This window comes from Rhizomucor pusillus, assembly GCF_041956525.1.
Source record: "Rhizomucor pusillus strain CBS 183.67 unplaced genomic scaffold VTP01scaffold_9, whole genome shotgun sequence".
Classification (NCBI taxonomy): Eukaryota; Fungi; Mucoromycota; class Mucoromycetes; order Mucorales; family Lichtheimiaceae; genus Rhizomucor; species Rhizomucor pusillus.
The window spans coordinates 1,009,392-1,027,155 of NW_027192151.1; the positions used below are offsets into that span (position 1 = coordinate 1,009,392).

Sequence of the window (17,764 nt, forward strand, 5' to 3'; positions counted from 1 at the left end):
GACTTTAATAATGGTCTTTTTTCTTGCACAGTGCTGCGCAATACTGTTTAAATCACGGTGGATTACGAATGGAACGTACTTAGGGGAATAAGGTCGAATAGCGTGTTATTAAACGATAAATGCGAGAAAACATAGTGTATGTACAGAGATGTCTCTATTCTTGTGCAGTCCAGATGTTTGTCGAATCGATCGACCCTTGCCGATCAATTGAAAAATATCCAACGCTGTGTCGTCGTCCCTGGCTTGAAGGTGGGGAGTAGCTATGCACAATGCTTGACGTGGACATGGATGCAACCGATGAACTGCCAGGATTGTTTGATGGAGAATCTGAATTTCTTGGGCGGATGCTGGCCAGACCTATGTCCTGCGTAGGAGACAAGGGGTATCGGCTGGATGACGGTTGAGGATTTGGAGTTGATGACGGACCTTCTACATTTTCTGCAGGAGCTTTGGATTTGCTGCTACCGTGCGGTTTCGATCGGCTCTTTTCTTTCCTGCGATGCGATGCTTTCCAGTGCTCCACTTCCAAGTGGTAGAACGTCAGACCATCTGCCAACCCGTATGGGTTTGTAGAAGGATCCTTGATTGTGCTTTTAGAACTCCAATTCTTCCAGCAAATGCTTTCCCTTTCTCATTTACCTGGGCATTCACGACATGCTCGGTGATGGATGTTATCCTAGCTACAATCCATTCACGTGTGTTCATCTGGAAAGCAACTGATTCTGAGGGTTTCAAAAAGTAGTGCGGTGCACTAATATTAAACGCTGCCCATGGTTTGCCAGAGGAGTTGCGCGTGGGCAAAAACAAAGCAACATCTCCAACTTTGAAGCTGTGATGGGAAATTATTAGTATACGGATGCATGCGCGAATAGCCATCAATACCTACTTTCGAAATGCAATCTTGTCATGTGCACTGCTTGCGACTTTGTTGTATTTTTCTAATAGATGTATGCTTTAGTATCGATCGTCGAGATCGCGTTTATTTCATTTCTTACCTTTGAGCTCTTTATATTCTCTTTGCCAACGTTTTGTAAGCTCATGAGCATCCTTTACTTTCTTTCGAACACGGCTCACGAACTTTTGTGCATCAATGGTCTCTGCAGCTTGGATAATTTGCATCCAAAAGGCGCGTTCATCTTGATCAGGTGAGACTGTGAACTTCTTAGTCATGGCGCCAGCTTCGTCTTCATCAACGGATAGCTGCAGTTGGTGCGTGATCTCATAAAGGATATTCTTCCTAAAGTCGTCCAACTTGTCGGCCATTTGAATTCCGAGCGCCCGCATATCCATACGCTGCTCTGATACGGTTTTGAGTTTACGAGTAAGTTGGCTGTACTCGTTTTGTGTGCGCCCGAGTTCCTTTTACAGTCTTTAAATAGTTTGCCCACGCATGGAAGAAAGAACCAACGCAACGTACCTGCTCTGCCATTTCCGCGCGACAGTTCACAGCATTCAGGCATCGCTCAATAGCATCGACGATAACAAGTATGTCCTTGTTAACAGGGTCGAATTTGGGCGTTGATTGATACTGTGATAACAATCCAGCTAGCTGACTGGCAGCCTGATCGCATGAAATAGCTATTAGGTCAAAAGTATGATCGTAAACAAAAAGGCCGCTCTACCTGTTCTAGCATCTGTTGTTTTTGCGTCCAGCTCTCTTCCGCTCGTTTCACCATGTTTCGAGCCTGTATGTTCGTTCAATAAGTACCCTCCCCAACTATAAACGGCCGTAAGTCCACTCACCTGAGCCAGCTCCTGTTTAATAACATTCCGCGCTTCTTCTGTATCGTCCATTTCGTTTCGAAGCTTCTGAAGCTCGTTTTCAGACTAAAAATGGGTGTAAGAAAGAGAGTATAAATTGTAAACTTTCAAAGTATCAACTTGCTTGTTTCTTGAGTCGCGCATTTTCTTGTCGCTGCTCTTCCAATTTCAACTCATATTCTTGCTTCTGTTTCTCCAACTCTAGCTGGTAATGGTCTCTTAATTTATCGTTTCGTTCGCGTTCTTTCTCTAAGCGAGATTCAAGTTCGTTCAATTTTGCACGCCAGTCATCTTCAACACTAGCAATACGCATATCGGCAAGATTATCCTTGATCTGGGCTTCCTTCAAAAGCTAAGTACATCGATAATTGAGTCATTTTCTTCGTAAGCATCTGGCCGGAATCACAGGGTATAACTTACACTCTTTCGATTATCTTCATATGTCATTCGCTCCTCCTCTAACAATTGCTCTAGCTCCTGTTGTTGCAACCGCAGTTCTTCTTTTTCAGCCTCGTTCTGGACACGGTAATTTTCCCACTACGTTAAATATTGTCAGCATCATTGAAATGCGCATTGGTATCCTCCACATAGTAGTGTCATACCTTGTTCTCTTGATTTCTCAAGGCAATGTGTAGCTCCATGATTTGCTGATCCTTTTGCCGCAAAAGATCTTCTATACGCCGGGGCGAGCCATCGTTCAACCTTTGCTCGGTCTGACTATCGACTACTGAGTATGCAGAAGACGTTGACGATGCCGACTGAGAAGTATTCTCTCCACGCCTTCGTACGAGGCTCTCTGCAGCCGCATCCGAGCCTGTTCTGTATTTCTGTTGCAATAAACGTTCCAAAGATGCAATTCGAGTCTCGTAGGACTAGGGATTTTGTGAATATCTAAAAGATGTCTCATAATCAATCACTCCTACCTTGATTTGAGTTTCTGCAAGTTCAAGTGCTTTAGTCTTTTGCTGAAGTTCAAGCTCCTGCCGGTGTGCTTCTGTATCGTGAGATAATGTTCTACTATCTCGGTAGACAGGAAGCACGGTAGATACTGTGAATAAGTGAAATTTAGCAAATCTGGACACTTGGCAATGTGTTACAAAACGCTTACATGTAGTTCTCATGGCCCGTTTAAAATCTTCTCTCAAAGCATCCAGCTCTGTATTCATTCTTTCCAGTAGATCCATAAACATTCCGTTGCCGTCATCCACGGAGGCCTTACGAAACGGAGGCCTACGCATAATAAGGTAAGTTGACTCATATTCCATGAGAACTTTCTGACGTTGTTGTATACCTCGTATTTAAGTGCCCTGATCGACTAGAGAACATAGATTGTTGATAGGATCTAAAGACAGAAAGTCTCTTATTGTTTCCATGGTCGTACATGGGCGATGTAGCAACCTTTGGCGACTTTGCCGCAGCGTAGCATTCGCTGATAATTTTAACATATTCTATGCATAATAATCCTCTTTCAGTCAATAAATGATTAAAACTATATGGCATAGATGACTTACGAACGACATCGTTCTTTCCAACGGGGAAAAGTTCTTCATCCAGCTCTCCAAATGATACGTCGCAGTAAGGTACTTCTGCATGGATATCTAGATAGATTCAGTTTATCAGGATCTTATTGAGATGATACCTGTAATGTGACTTACTTGCAAGCTGAAACGGTAGTTGCTTTAGTTCATTTTGCATAAATTGCTCTCGGCGTGCCTGCTCTTCAATTCGAAACGATGCAAACAAATCTGCCAGAGACTTTGCACTTTCTTTCATGATCTATACATAGGAGAAATATGTATATCAGTAAAAGCGAGGCAGACCTTCAACTCAAATATCTGCTTACCGATGCATGTTCATTGCGCCGAGCCAGCTCGATAAGCAAATAGCCCTTAAAAAACCAAGATAAATGTCAGCAAAATAGACATCAAAGAACATTATTGAACACATATAATTATATTTACATATGCGAAAATAATACCGTGCGCGTACTTCAAATCGAAAGTGTCGCCATGTCTTTCCTTGTATTCTTGTCGCTCTTTATTGACGTCTTTGATACGAATGTATAATGTAGATATGTCGCTTTGCAACTGGGAGATGACGTTCATATTGCCAAGGAACTTTTCGATACCGTGTTGCTTGGATACTACTAGCTGTGCCGTCTTTTCTCGGACGCCAGTTTCGTATCCAGTTAGCTTCGGTATGTAATCGTCGACGTGAATTTCGGCAAGGTGACTGAATGCCTCGAGAGTCTTGCGCGCATGGGAACTGATCGCTGTCGGTGAGGATGAAGCAGCTCCCCGGTGCTGCTCTCGCTGTTCCAGCTGCCGTAGGGTATCTGGATCCATGGAAGATATGGGTATCTGAAGCAGTTCCGAGATCTTGGACTGTACTCGTTCAAGGTCTCGTTTGATTTTATCGCGGAGGAATTCTGCCTTGTACATTATCTCGAGGATATCTGTCACAGCAGTGTCCAGAGACTGCAAGTCGTGATCTTCTGCAATTTTTCGCTGGAGCTCTTGGTCGTTGCGAACAAGATCCTGTCCCAGTATCCGTAGCTCGCGTATTTCCCGATCTAGACACTGGCATAGATTGCGTGTATCTCGAGTGGCAGATTCAATTTCTTCCTCGTTCACAAAATCTACAAGCATCCGCTTTGGCGAACTTTTAATCTTGTCGGCGATAGACGAATGTATTTGGACGCTGCGAAGAACCGTCAGGTCCATGGAAGCAGTATCTACAAGTGCGAATTGATCAGATAAATCTTCCTCCGTTTCTGCGCAGCAGCTCAAAATTTCGCTGTGCACTCGATCCTTGTGCGACTCTAGATTCGCCAGAGCAACATTGAGTGCTTGGCTTTGTGCTTTCAATTCGTCCACAATTATTTGCGATAGCTTTGCGTGAGCCGAAATAGCAGCCAAAATATTCTGTATATCTCTGTTGTCAGAGAAACCGCTGCAATTTCCCTCATATTCCGCGATTACCTTGCTGTATTCTTCGAATGCCGAGAAAAGCTTCAGATAATGCTCGCAGATCTGGTACAGACTCAGTTTCTGTATATCTCTTGCACGCTTAATTGTAGCAAGTGCTGTCGATGCTATCAATCAGTGTCAGATGCCAGTTTCAGGACCGGAAGCTTGTTTGTTTCACATCGATACCATCAAAGACCGGTACTCTGGGTTCCAGCCTTGGCGTTTCCATGTCAAGCAAAGTCTCCAGCTGACTCTCGGAGGCTGGCAAATATTGCCGGTCATATAGAAAAATAATATACTCGTCCTAAAACCAATTACGTACATGTGTCAGTTTCGTCATATGGGTCCTGAAGGTGACACACGCTCGGCTGACGTACACTCCCTGTCGCACTGATAACGTCCTTGACCTGATCTTGTCTGACTTGATTGCCAAAGCTTGTCATCAAAATCTGCGATTCAGCAGGAATGCCAGTCATGCGCTCTAACGCCTGTGTGAAATCGTCCAGTCTACATAGTTTTATCGTCCGTTAATAACAACCGCGGTGGGTCTCGAGTTAACTATGAGGTAACGACAACTTGCGTTTCTATTTTGTCAGAGTCGGTGGAGTGCCACTTGACTCTCTGACCAGTTTCTGCCCTATATATTATCATTTATTGAAAGTAGAGGTATAGGCATTAAATGTTGTAAAGGTATAGGAAGAAAAATTAGAAAAAAAGAGGAATATGTACACTTGAAGAAAGTGACAATGAAGTTCTCGCATGAGGAACGGAGTCCAAAATGCATTGGCAACCCACTTGCCATCACGCTGCGGTTCTGTGCAACGTCAAGCACGCAACTGTAGACCCTCTTTGCATTGACAGCAATTAAAAAAACATCCATCTTAAGGTAAAGGATAATCATTCAAGGATTCAATGAGCAATTATATATGAATGTGATTGTAACAGAATATTTATCGCCATTTTCTTTGCCAGGTGCCATTGATTTTAGTAACCTTAAGCTCAGAGTCTATCGTCCTACGGGAGGAGATACCGTCTATTGCACTAGTTCTAAATCGTTGTAGCAATTCTTCTTCTTCCTTGTCTTCAGTGCAGTCTACAAGCTGAATGTATTTATCAATGGCGTTTATCTTGAATGACATGCGACCAATTCTCAGTGTCTCCAGCATGGGAATTGTCGTAATCCATCGTTGAATGATATCTGGTTTTCTTTCAATGATTCCTCCGCAGTTGAATAAAGTAATAACTCGTAGTCTTCTCATGCCGCATAAGGATTCGGCTGTGCTGTCGCCCATCCAGACATGATACAGATATAGTTCCCGCAAATCTGGAAGAGATCGATTCATGGCTGCATCCTCCAAAAGGTCCACCGCATTTTTATCATCCATTTCATCGGTGTGATCTCGCCACACACTGCTCTGCTGCTGCTGTGTGTTGGATAACGGTGAAACTGCTGCTTTGCTTCGTTGAACGTCTAGCCGCAACTCTAGAATCTGTAAATGTGGTAGATTACGCAGCAAGCGCGCTAGAGCCTGACCAGTAACATTGGGGAAGCAGAGTCGAAGCTCGCAAAGCTTGTCAAATCGAGCCAACGCTTCCAGTCCATCGTCGGTTAGCTGAAGCAGAGTTTCTGTGCGTGAATAGCTGGTAGGTATATGTGAATTCTGGATCGTTTTGATATTCCGGGGTATACTTTTTCGTCTAATGGTTAATGCACGTAGCGGTGGTGGTTCTTCAGCAGCGATCATGTCGGTTGTGGCGCTTCTAACGGTAGAGTCTGATGCATTTACTAAAGGAAACTTTCTAGAATGTCGAGGATGCAAATCCAATCGAGGCGAGATATCAATGCGTCTGATGCTGGTTGGATTGATGCAACTAATCAATGGATCGACGGTTCCTCCTCCAACGAGGGTGAGTCGAAAATTTTGGAGCTTTGCGAGCGCGCGGAGTGGATCAGCCAGTCTTCGCACTTGTTCAGGATTTGCGCACGTCAAGTGCAAGGTGTGAAGATCCTTGGCATACACTAGGATGGCTATGAGTGTAAAATGTCGCCAACTAACGTAGAGCATCTTCAACGTGCTTAGTTGATGCCCGATCTGCTTAAGTAGGCTAGGCAGATCAAAGTTTGATGCTAGGCGGCAAGACGTGATATCCAGATGATTCAGGTACTTTAGTTTTCCAATGGCTTTGCCTAGCTTGTCATTCAAGTGTTGGTATTGTAAAGATAGAGTTTCGAGACAGGGGCACAAGGTGATTATCTTTTCGAGTACTGTGTCGGACAACATGAGTCCTGCAGACGGGTTATCCGAGAAATCAGCTGCAACTGACGCTAAACCGTGCAAGGGCGTTATCCGATATAGATGGTCACGTTGCTCAAATGGCACAGAGTACTTTGTTCGAGCATACTTGTCAAGTCGCAACTCAGTTAGGAACGGTAACAACTTGGCGAACGTGACAAATGCTTCTTCTCTAATGCGATAGCAGCCGCTCAAGTCAGCTTGGCGGATACTAAGTGCTGGTTCGTCTGTTACACTGTCGTTGGCGCTACCATACGGGGCATTCCCGGACGGGAACGGAATACCGCACCCCTTCAGTATCGTAAGCAGCACCACGCCATTTATCTGTTCGCTGTACGACGAAAGATTAAGCGGTGACCAGCACCATGGAGCCGATTTCAAGATCAATCGAAACCGTCGACAGGTCATTGACAGCTGACATTTGTCCCGAATCGTGTCGACTGCCTGGAATATTTGCAGGAGCAGCTCAGCCGGCAAAGTTTCCATTGACTACAATATGGGGGGCGGGGAACGGAAGAAGAGAGAGCAGGTTTGCATCAACCCGAACGGTTGCACAACAAAGGATTTGCATCTTTCCACTTTGCTGCATGAACGCCAATTTGTTGATGGTTTGTACTCCTATATCTCTTCCCTTTTAATTGTACCTTGTGTCTGGCAATGGAATGTAATGAAATATTGTAGAAACAAAGCGTAGATAGCTTTTACAACGGACTTTCGATGCTGGAACATTTAGTGCTATAGGGAGATAACTATGTTAGAAATATAAGATTGATTACATAGACAATGCCTTATGTCATATGGAATGCCTTGTATTGATTAAGATTTCTTGTAATTTCATGGTACAAATGAGCGGAAGCAGTGAGTTGGAACTTGACCAAATTCGCTGCGTGATCCGTCATCTTTTCAGTATAAAGTAGCAATGATAGTGGTATATGTTTATATCTTTACAACTGCTTTGCTATCTATGCTGATGGTACCGAGAATAAAACGGAATAATAACATAAAAGGATCGAACGTTGTGTTCTAATAGAATACGCCGTAATACACGTGCCAATAGATCTTCGCGACTGTTCCCAATCTATGATGGCAAAGTCCATTAAACGAATGGATTATAGTTATGAAGGAGGGTTTCTTGCTCCTAGGATATCAGGAAAACACGAACGTCCTCGTTTTACGCGAAACCACGCCGGTGATCTGCCATACCAAATCCGACAATTTTGTGCTATCTGGCAGCAAGAAAACTTTTCGACAGCTTCCTTTGAGAAATGGAATTCGCGGCTGCACCGTTGCAGGTGCTACTATCAGAAAATGCGCGAGCCGATCAGCTCGAGTCTTTTCTGAAGCAGCTCACGGAACAATTCCAAGCTCTCAACAGTGACGAAAAGGATCGCTTCGGCTCATTGCAGATCTTGCTCCCGACGTTGCGTGCATACGTTACAGCGAGTCAACCTGAGGACGCCGGAAAATGCCTGAGCACGTACTTGACGCCATTGATGAATATGAGTTTAAGCAACGACTCGATGGTGGCAGCAGAAAGCGTCCGTTTATTAAGCGACGACGTTGCATATTGGATGTCACATGTACCGGATTTTGGACGATCGACGCTGATCCAATTACTTGGACAGATTCTGTACGTCATGGAGACAGAGCTGGATTTCGTTGACCTGCAGCCAATCAGATACATTGAAACGTGGGTGCAAAACGCAGAGTGGAAAGAGCTATGCAGCCATTTGCAGCAGCAAATCAAAGTATTGCAACCCACTCGAGTGCAGCCAGCCATCCACGATGAAGATACAGATGACAGCGCTAGTTTGGCAACATTCAACACGAATTCGACGTCTACCAGCAGCGTTCGCTCAGCCCCTGGTATCCTCGACATTGAATGCTGTCTAGACGTTATGAATCGGTTCGTGCAGGAACTCCCAGATGGAAAATCTAGCCAAGGATTCTCTGGATGGATCGACGTTATCATGGGTGTTTCAGTAGCCATGTTTGCTTGCACAGATGCAAGTGTGCGCCGCAAGGTCACTAGCGAACTTGTTTTAAGTCTTTTTGCTTGGCAACGAGAACAGGAGCATGAAAATGGTGTAGAAAAGAGAAATCAATGGTGCAGAGTATGTTCATATATACACAATGTCCGTTCTTTGATAGACAGTCTAATTTTCCGCTAGATGCTGTGGGATCGTACGTTAGCCATCTACAAACTACCAGCTACAAATCTGCTCCGATCAGAAGCGTATGGTCTCACCGCAAAGTTCTTTGATCTGTACTTCAACAGCGACAATGGCGCGCCTGCACTGGACTTAAGATTTGATGAAGAATTTTTCAGAATATTACAAAGCGGCTTACGCAGCAATGATGGATTATACCGCAAATACTCGTCGTATATCCTAAAGCGCACCATCGATTACACGACACAGCACCCAGATAGCAATGGAAAGAAATGGACGAAGTACTTCGAATGGTCGGCAGATAAATCGCGAGTGTATGCGGATCAGTGGGCGGACTGGTTTTTGCTTTATGATATCATGCATGAAAGTGTGATCCACCTCGTCGAGCCAGTTTTACCACGGTTCGAGCCATTGCTTGTCAGTGAAGCGGCGCCGCTGGATGCTTCGTGGTGGATATGTTTATTTTATCGTGGATTCCAAAACGACACAGCATCTGTAAAGAAGGGTATCCTGGAGTATATTTTTGGACTGGAAAATGTCAAATGTCTCAACATTCTGGGCAGCGAACGCGAATTCATCTTTGGCGCGCTTTTCAAGTCCATCGATCTTACTAGTTTGTACACTGTGCCTACCCAGGGAACTTTGGTTAGTCCATTTGGCGAAAAGCTGAGATCGTTCACACGCCATCTTGTCGAAGCATTCTACGACAAGGAGTACAAGGTGGGTTCTAACTTATTTGCAAAGTATCTATGTTGTCTTATATTCTATTTCTAGGCACAATTTTTGAAGGAATTGATCCATCATCTGGCGCACGTCGTTAGCAGCTCTGTGCCGATTTATTATATCATGGAAGCGTTGGCGGAAACCGAGGTGTATCCTGTATGGGGATCCGACGAGCTCAAATCAATGCGATTTCTGGTCGACAAACACCGAAATTTCCAGTGAGTATATAGTCTTTACGATCGTAGCAGGAAGGATTTACTAATCGACGGTTGTACGGCGCAGTGGTGGCAAGGCACGACTGTTTCTGCGCAAATTGGCTATTCCGGCAACTGCAAACTTTTTAGATCCATCCATGCTCTCGTTTTCCGACGTTGCAAAGTAAAGTTCATTATGTCTGAAAGAGTAAATAGGCGGTCAAATTGACATGTTCGTATAGGACAATTTCATCCCTTACCACTGACTATCCCCTCGAGTCTATGTCAGATGCTTACCAATGCCTGCAGTCACTTATGCAAAGAATTGCCCAAAAGAATCCGGTGAGAGCTAGTACTTGCGGTATGTTACCGTTATCTTTACTGACCAGAGTACACTAGGCTCTTGCAGACAGTCTCAAATGCCTGAAAGAACGTACTGATACATATGTCAACGATGCTTCTGCAGAAGGTCCGTCAGTTTTCAATGTAAAACGTTCGAGTTTGTATCTAAACATAGAACTCCATAGAGTACGCCACAGCCAGCTCGCTGTGTAACCAAGCATTTGTCATTGCTCGTTCAAGTGTATTTATCGTCTCATCAGCGGATCACAAGGAACCAGATCAAGCAAAAACCCGACTGTTATTTGAAAGTCTAATCCTAAAACTCAAGAATCCGACATCAAAGTAAGTCGCTCAGTTGGCTAACGGGATCGATCTCGATTGCCCACTGACGTCGTTCTTGTTCATCCTAGCTCCACTGCTACGCTAAATAGATCACTGGTTCTGTTCCATGCTGTTAGCGAGACGTTTAAACTGTGTTTCTCCAAGGAAACCGATCTTGCAGCCGTGCTTGGCTTGAACGACCTGGATACGTTGCTGCGACTTGTAACACGACAATATTTGGATTTGGAAAAGGAGACAGGTAAATGAAGAGAACGAATGAGCAGCATTGTATCATTATTGACACAAACTCCATTAGATGAGGATATGATTCAAGTGCTTTTGGTAGTAACTCTCCTGCTACTCGAGAGCACCAGCTTGACGGATGAAGTAAGAACGTCCAAGCTGCAAACATATTATCACGAGGCGATCGAAACCATGCAAGGAGAAGCAAAATGTATAGCAAACTGACTGTGAAAAAAAGGAAACTATGATTTGCTGACATGTTTTTGAAAACCACTGTAGCTCGTCCTTGCAAAGTCTCGATAGCGCAGATCCCTTGCATCCAGTTCATCAAGATTTTGTACCAGATTGCGCTAAAGCATGAATATTACGAGCTACCCTGTGATGCAAACATTGCAACCCAAATATCTGGTCTCGTACTTAAAAAGACGTCGGATGTGAGCAGATCTACGAGGTCAGTAAAGACATATACACACAGTGCATTCGATGCTTTCTTGCGTTGACGGTCTCCAAATAGAAAATGGGGCGATATAGTTTCGTTATTTATCCGATGCAAATGGGAATGTATGCATAGTCTTGCAAACTATGCTTTGGCGGTAAAAATTTAAATGAGAGCAAAATATGCAAACGCAGAAACTTACAGTCAGTTCTAATTAGATAACAAAGAATGGTCTGCAGATTGAAACGTTCTCTGCATCGGATGTCTTTCCAGAAGCGGTGGATCAATTAGAGAACGCCACTGAAGCTTGTGCTGAAGCGATCATCGAATGTACAGCCGATGTTATAGCGCTTCCTGGAGACAAGGAAGAAGAGCTGGCAAGTACATTAATTTAATATCAATGTTCAGCGCGGTCCACTTATCATATCAAACAGATCAACGCAGCAGTCGATTACGTTATTGAACTTATCAAGGAGAATCTAAATCAATCCAGGACGTCGCCTGGAATAATGAGAGCAGCTATCCGTATGATTTTCCAGCCTGAGCTTTTAGCAAAGCCAAACTTGAATCAAGACGGTGGACCTTTGAAACGTGCCTTGCAGTACATTATCGAAATTTCAGAAATCAAAGCATTTATTGTTGCACAGTGTGCGACCCAGCTGCATGAATTTTGGTCAAAGCATACGGATGTTACTGACCAGTCAATGCTTCTTTACGCCAATGAAATCACTCAATTGCTCATGTATGGACCGCTGCGTGATCGAGACGATCAAAAGTTTGATGCGTCTATCAGTCTGAGGCTCCAAAGCCCTCAAGCCATCGAGGAAGCGCAAGGGTAAGTTGTATATCCCTACTGTCTATATGACTCTAAATGGAGTGAATTAATCCACGGTCAAAAGTTCCGCAGCCATTGTGTTCAGTCAGAATGATTATATTGTGCGTGTACTCATGAACGACTTGATGATGCGGCTTGATGAGAGCCGCCCCGCCCACGTCGAGCTGGGTCGACAAGTGCTAGATGGACTGCTTGTCCATAATCTAGACGAAAAATACTACATATCGCATTATCTCAACACTATCGAGCACCGCGAGCGCCTGCGTATATGGTGCGCTGCGATGCTGCTCCTTCGATTCATCAGTGAAGAAAATGTAGATCATTACTTGGAACTCATCCATCAAGCCATGCGACGCGAAACCGTCGTTTCCGTCCGATGCTACGTGGAGGTTAGCCGTTGTAAAATAATGGAACTCTCGTCTTCCTTGGAAACTTATCAATCTTACAGTGGGCATTGATGAAACTGCTTGCGGCGTTCCCTAGCAGACTCAACATGATGTACAAGCTCTTGGAGAATCCAGACGCGAAACCACATTTTCTGGTCTCGATGCTTACCATTCTATTTCCACTCGGTGATATTCTGGATGACGATGCAGCCCTTGAATACTTTGACGAGGTATTCTAGTTCATTTTCATTTGTAAAGAGAAATATTTACTTACAATCTTTTTTCTCACAAGATATTCCCTCGCATCGTACCCTGGCTGACATCGAACCATTTTACTGTACGATTGTATGCTTACTGTGCATGGTTCCGGAATATCGCAAGCTGCAAACGACGGTGAGTATTGACTAGACGATGTACACATATATCTATATATTTATCATAAATAACGATTTTGTAGAGGTTTAAATCCTGACTTTGACAAGAATCGGTTCATGGCATCGCTGATTTCGTTTGTGGAACAATACGCGGATAGCATCAAGTTTACAGAAAAGATCCAGTCCCAATTCTACCTGACAAAGTTCGATCCTATCCAGGACTACAATATTGAGTTTATATTCCGGCAAATGATGACGATCTTTGGTGTTATTGACAATGAAAAGATTTCATCAGTAAGTTCTACTAGGTAAACTTTGTGGGAAGGAAAAAGCTCTGATACGTCATCCATCAGCGCGTTTTTGCCAAAGTAAACTCTGAACCTATCAAGGGCCTGCCGTTTAGCAATCCTGAGAGAGAGATCAAGTTCAATCTGGCAGATCCAACAGAGCTGTTCAAAGAAGACACGACGGAGCAGCCGGGCGAGAACAGTGACAAAGATGAAGAAAAGCAAATGTCCTTCCAAAAGAAGATATTGCCGTGGCAGATGATGCTCGAGACAGACGTTGACTTGACAAAATCGCTCGTGCAAAAGAAACGCCGGCGGAATAGCCTCATCGTTGTAGCAAGTCTTATCGACCGCATCCCGAACCTGGCTGGCCTTTGTCGAACATGCGAGATCTTCAATGCCGAACTGCTGGTCGTATATAGCTTAAAGGTAGATATACCAGACACAATGACTTTCCAAAACACGGTTTCTGATTTGCTTGCTTTGCGTATAGATCAAGGATGATCCACAGTTTGCCAGCATCAGCGTCTCTTCCGAGGTAAGAAACATGGAAATGATGATAGTTCTCAGGTCTGTTCTTTCATACTCAAACGAAATCTTTCCTTCAGCGCTGGATGCCAATGGCAGAAGTCGGCGAGGCGGACGTTGCAGCGTTCCTGAAAGCAAAGAAGCAAGAAGGCTACATGCTGTGTGGTCTGGAACAAACAACGACGAGCGCAATGCTGGGTGAATACGAGTTTCCCGAGAAATGTGTGCTCTTACTGGGCAAGGAACGTGCAGGAGTCCCCGCAGACCTGCTCCAAATGCTCGACCAGACGATTGAAATACCTCAGCAAGGAATCACACGGTCGCTCAATGTACACGTCAGTGGTGCGATTGCTATTTACGAGTATTCCAAACAAATGCAATGGCGGTCAATATAATACATTTGGAAGAGAAGGAGAGGGGGAAAGAGCGAAGAAAAAAAGACAAAAGCAAAAAAGAAAAAGTAGAAAAAAAAAGAAAACTATGGGCGGACAGCTCCTTGGTATAGAGTCTATCATCATCATTACATACAGAATTTTTCCACTTGAGTAGCGGGCTGCTCAGTTTAGAATGAAATCAAGCATTGCTTTGCTGCTTCTCTTTCGTGGTTGGCTGTCACTGGCGTTTTGTCCAGATAGTCGTTGCCGTTCGTGGTGGTAGTACGGCCCAGGCTGATGCTCGGCGTACCTAACGCTAGATGACGGGGCTGGTTGTTGCTGTGGCGGTACCTGTGCAGGATAATGCATTGCTGCTGAGGCTGCCGGAGGATATTCGTCGGCGGCGGTAGCAGCAGGGGCGGAAGGTGAGTATGGATATGGACGCTTATGTTCTGGTGGTACGACGTGTTCTGTTGCGTAGGGATAATGTTTCCAGTCCGAGGGCGGGTTTTGAGCGCTGTCGACGCGTACAAAACCTGTTTTTGAAGCTGCCATTCCATCAGCGTGATAATTTATGAATTGAACTTGCCCTACGGAGGGTCGAGCAGCGTATCGTTCTGCCTGCAGCGGCTGCTCCCCTCTGACTGGAGCCTCATTGTTTGATTGCAGTATGGTGGCAAAGTCATAAGCACGATTGCATCGCTTGGGAGCTGCTTCTTGTTGCTGCTGCTGCTGTTGCTGCTGCTCTTGTTGCTGTATCTCAGCAACGGGCGGAGAGCCGCTGGAGGATGACGCGTGGGAGGTTTTTGCTGCATTAGGTTCGATGGTAGTAGTTAGTAGACTGTGTATATTGCTTGATGAGCTGTGCCGAATTTTGGGCGGAGCGCTCACAGGCTTATTGTTATTTTCAGGGACGCCTGTGATATTTTTCCACGAGGACGATGATTGCGACTCTTGTTGCTGCGATGGTCGCTTCTGTTCCGTCCCTGCTGCTGAACTTAATTCAGGACTCGTTTCAGACCGCTGTATCGGCCGATAAATATCCTGTGCAGACACTGATGTCGTTAATTTTTGGTTGCCAATGCCCGCGTGAGCTTCTTCGTCCTTGGCATTCGCTGTGCTAGTACGTCTTTCCCCGGTTGGATAGCTACTAGATGCTGATGCATTGCTGGCAGTACTTTGTCGTCTCTGATCGCCAGTCCATGATTTAAAACGTTTCCTTGCACCACCAGGGTTTGCTAATGCTTGCGGGCTTGCTTCGCGTTCTGACTGAGTATTCTTGCTATTCTCTTCCTCCTCCTGTTCTTCAGGCACTTGATGAAGAGTTTGGCTTTCGAATTTTGACCTGATATTGCTAGGAGACAAATCTGTGTCAGAATATCGCCGGTCGCCTCTCGATGCTGCCGTCAAATCTGCTGAATTCTGTCGCGATCTCGAGGTCTGCCCTGAAGTAGGATCTCTTGATTGAAAATAATTTGTCGAAGGATTAGCCACCGACGGTGAAGGAAAAACTGCTGGCGTAGCAGACGTAGGAGTGGTCATGGAAGTGGACGATAAGGGGCGATCGGCTTCGCTGAGCTTTTCTGCAGAAATTGGCGGTGGGATAGGGATACCTTTCTCTCGCATTTTCCAGGCTGTCCTAATGCGTTCCATCCGCTCCAAAAGCTGCTCCTTTGTTACTCCATCTTTTATGCTTCTTAGAATTTTCTTTACAACATTTTCATCGTTTGCAGTATCCTTGTCTTCTCGGAAACGTACGAACCTAAGTAAAAATCGACATATGAATGGCATTTACCTCATATTCATAACTCTGCGCTGTTCTTACCTCCATCCTCCTTTCCGAGTCTCGGGGGCATATCCTTGTTCGACAATAACGACTTCCCAGTCAGGATCGTACCTAAAAAAAGAAAACATCAGTTCCGCGTCGCAGAAAATATAAAATTCTACAACGATCTTGTGTTACCTGAATTCAGCAATACGCCCATCAGGGAGATGGTTTTTCCACCTAGCATTTTGGCATGTGACTCAATTAATACTTTACTACAATTAAAATTTTTATGCATCACATACTCGGCAGCCAGGGAAGGCTCAGGCTGGAAATGGTCATAAAATTTGTAGGTGACACCATGTGACAGCACCTCCAGCTTGTAAATCGGTTTATGCTCCCTACTCCACTTGGCAGATATCCTAAAGTCCACCGTGTTAAGCTCCGGAGGCTTCCATTTCAGACTATCCGTCATCACTACGTGTCAGTACTATGTCCACCACGCTAAAATTTTCTGACGATATATGAGACTTACAGTTTTTCACAAGTGCCCGGGATATAGGGATATTTGACAGGAGTCCATATAACACCATCGCTTGAATGCTTTAACCTCGACATTTGTTCAAATACAAGGTGTAGACCGTATGATCGTTCCATTTTCTTCAGCTCGATTCTGTTAAAATTGTATTAGGAACCCTATATGATCTGCTTTGTTGTTAGCATCAACAAGAAACGCTTACGTAAATGGTGCTCTGGCCTGTTCATTCAGATAACGCAGTCGATTGTTGTATGGTCCTATGACCTCCTGCTGAAGCATCTACATTATGTTCAGCTTTAATACATCACAGCAGCAGTAGCAGTAACACAATAAGCACGTGATGGGATACTCACGCCTAATCTAGTGTTAAACGATCGTCTTGTCACGACGGTTCCATTCAGTGCCATCAGGTCAAATATGAGGAATCGCCATGTTTTCTGTGACGATGCAATGTTGTTAGCAATTCTCCAAATAGCTCACAAAAAAATTATACCTTATCACTGGTTTCTTCTGCATCTGCAACAAGTTCGCCGTCCATCAATGTATCCCGTAAAAAATCCTTTTCTCGTCCGCGTACTGGAAACAGCAAGTTTGGTACATAATGCCAGACTCGATTTCTATCAAACTACATTGTTTCATGTTAACCATGATGGCGATAAAAACGGTTTACGCAGCGTATATCGTTACCAAAAAAGCTGCCGGCCCTTTGGATGAATGCAGGAAGAAGAGCAAGTATCGTATGCCATCTGTTTTCTCGCACACAAAATAGTCCTCGCGTTCGAGTTCGTCCAAGTGCTTTGCTTCAAAGCTGACAGGTTGCGTCCCTGGGAAACTTTTTTTCGACATTTGCATTGTATATGAATATCACCTCTTACATACGAAAAAGTATATACCCTACTTGTCATAGTTTATGCCTAGTATCTCTTTGACTCGTGCGTGTAGCACGTTCGAGTATGCTGGATCGACGCGCTTTAGAATGTGCTCGGGTAAAAACGGTCCGTCGTGCTGCTGCCGATTGAACTGCTGCTGTTGTTGCTGTTGCGGCCCAAGCGGCGGTCGCTGTGGTTGTTGGGCGGCGGCCATGAACGACTAGTGCGTAATGCAGAACAGGAGGACGAAGGAGAGGGATACGATTAGAAGTGTTGTTCGTCTTTGCCGGGAAAAGGGGGGAGTGACGTGGAATGTTTTTCAGCGTGGCCAAAAGATGCAAACGTTAAATCTGT

At 44.6% G+C, this 17,764-nt stretch overlaps 4 protein-coding genes across 4 annotated transcripts; 1 reads left to right on the forward strand and 3 right to left on the reverse strand.

Moving 5' to 3' along the window:
* Window positions 1-154: 154 nt before the first annotated feature.
* Window positions 155-5,381, reverse strand: VTP01DRAFT_10918 (uncharacterized protein; the record flags this gene model as incomplete). The annotated part of the gene is made up of 21 exons (XM_069379333.1): window positions 155-580; window positions 640-829; window positions 887-938; window positions 996-1,359; window positions 1,418-1,561; window positions 1,623-1,685; window positions 1,744-1,827; window positions 1,886-2,113; window positions 2,182-2,298; window positions 2,364-2,633; window positions 2,685-2,809; window positions 2,870-2,991; window positions 3,053-3,209; window positions 3,273-3,359; window positions 3,417-3,537; window positions 3,605-3,649; window positions 3,723-4,685; window positions 4,743-4,855; window positions 4,917-5,034; window positions 5,108-5,237; window positions 5,311-5,381. 21 exons carry the CDS (start codon window positions 5,379-5,381, stop codon window positions 155-157), a joined length of 3,990 nt encoding a protein of 1,329 aa, XP_069239318.1.
* Window positions 5,382-5,680: 299 nt separating this feature from the next.
* VTP01DRAFT_10919 (uncharacterized protein) lies at window positions 5,681-7,510 on the reverse strand (the record flags this gene model as incomplete). The annotated part of the gene is made up of 1 exon (XM_069379334.1): window positions 5,681-7,510. The coding sequence occupies one exon, from the start codon at window positions 7,508-7,510 to the stop codon at window positions 5,681-5,683; it is 1,830 nt and encodes a 609-aa protein (XP_069239319.1).
* A 779-nt stretch (window positions 7,511-8,289) lies between these two features.
* On the forward strand, window positions 8,290-14,259 carry VTP01DRAFT_10920 (uncharacterized protein; the record flags this gene model as incomplete). Its single annotated transcript, XM_069379336.1, has 20 exons — window positions 8,290-9,138; window positions 9,196-9,915; window positions 9,970-10,136; window positions 10,201-10,296; window positions 10,355-10,454; window positions 10,512-10,581; window positions 10,640-10,796; window positions 10,865-11,034; window positions 11,092-11,229; window positions 11,298-11,469; window positions 11,533-11,611; window positions 11,673-11,831; window positions 11,889-12,289; window positions 12,354-12,678; window positions 12,738-12,905; window positions 12,968-13,068; window positions 13,133-13,343; window positions 13,403-13,765; window positions 13,830-13,874; window positions 13,945-14,259. The coding sequence occupies 20 exons, from the start codon at window positions 8,290-8,292 to the stop codon at window positions 14,257-14,259; spliced, it is 4,806 nt and encodes a 1,601-aa protein (XP_069239320.1).
* A 162-nt stretch (window positions 14,260-14,421) lies between these two features.
* VTP01DRAFT_10921 (uncharacterized protein) lies at window positions 14,422-17,624 on the reverse strand (the record flags this gene model as incomplete). The annotated part of the gene is made up of 10 exons (XM_069379337.1): window positions 14,422-16,000; window positions 16,064-16,135; window positions 16,202-16,243; window positions 16,309-16,467; window positions 16,539-16,676; window positions 16,744-16,820; window positions 16,895-16,978; window positions 17,035-17,166; window positions 17,229-17,373; window positions 17,440-17,624. The coding sequence occupies 10 exons, from the start codon at window positions 17,622-17,624 to the stop codon at window positions 14,422-14,424; spliced, it is 2,613 nt and encodes an 870-aa protein (XP_069239321.1).
* Between the last annotated feature and the right edge of the window lie 140 nt (window positions 17,625-17,764).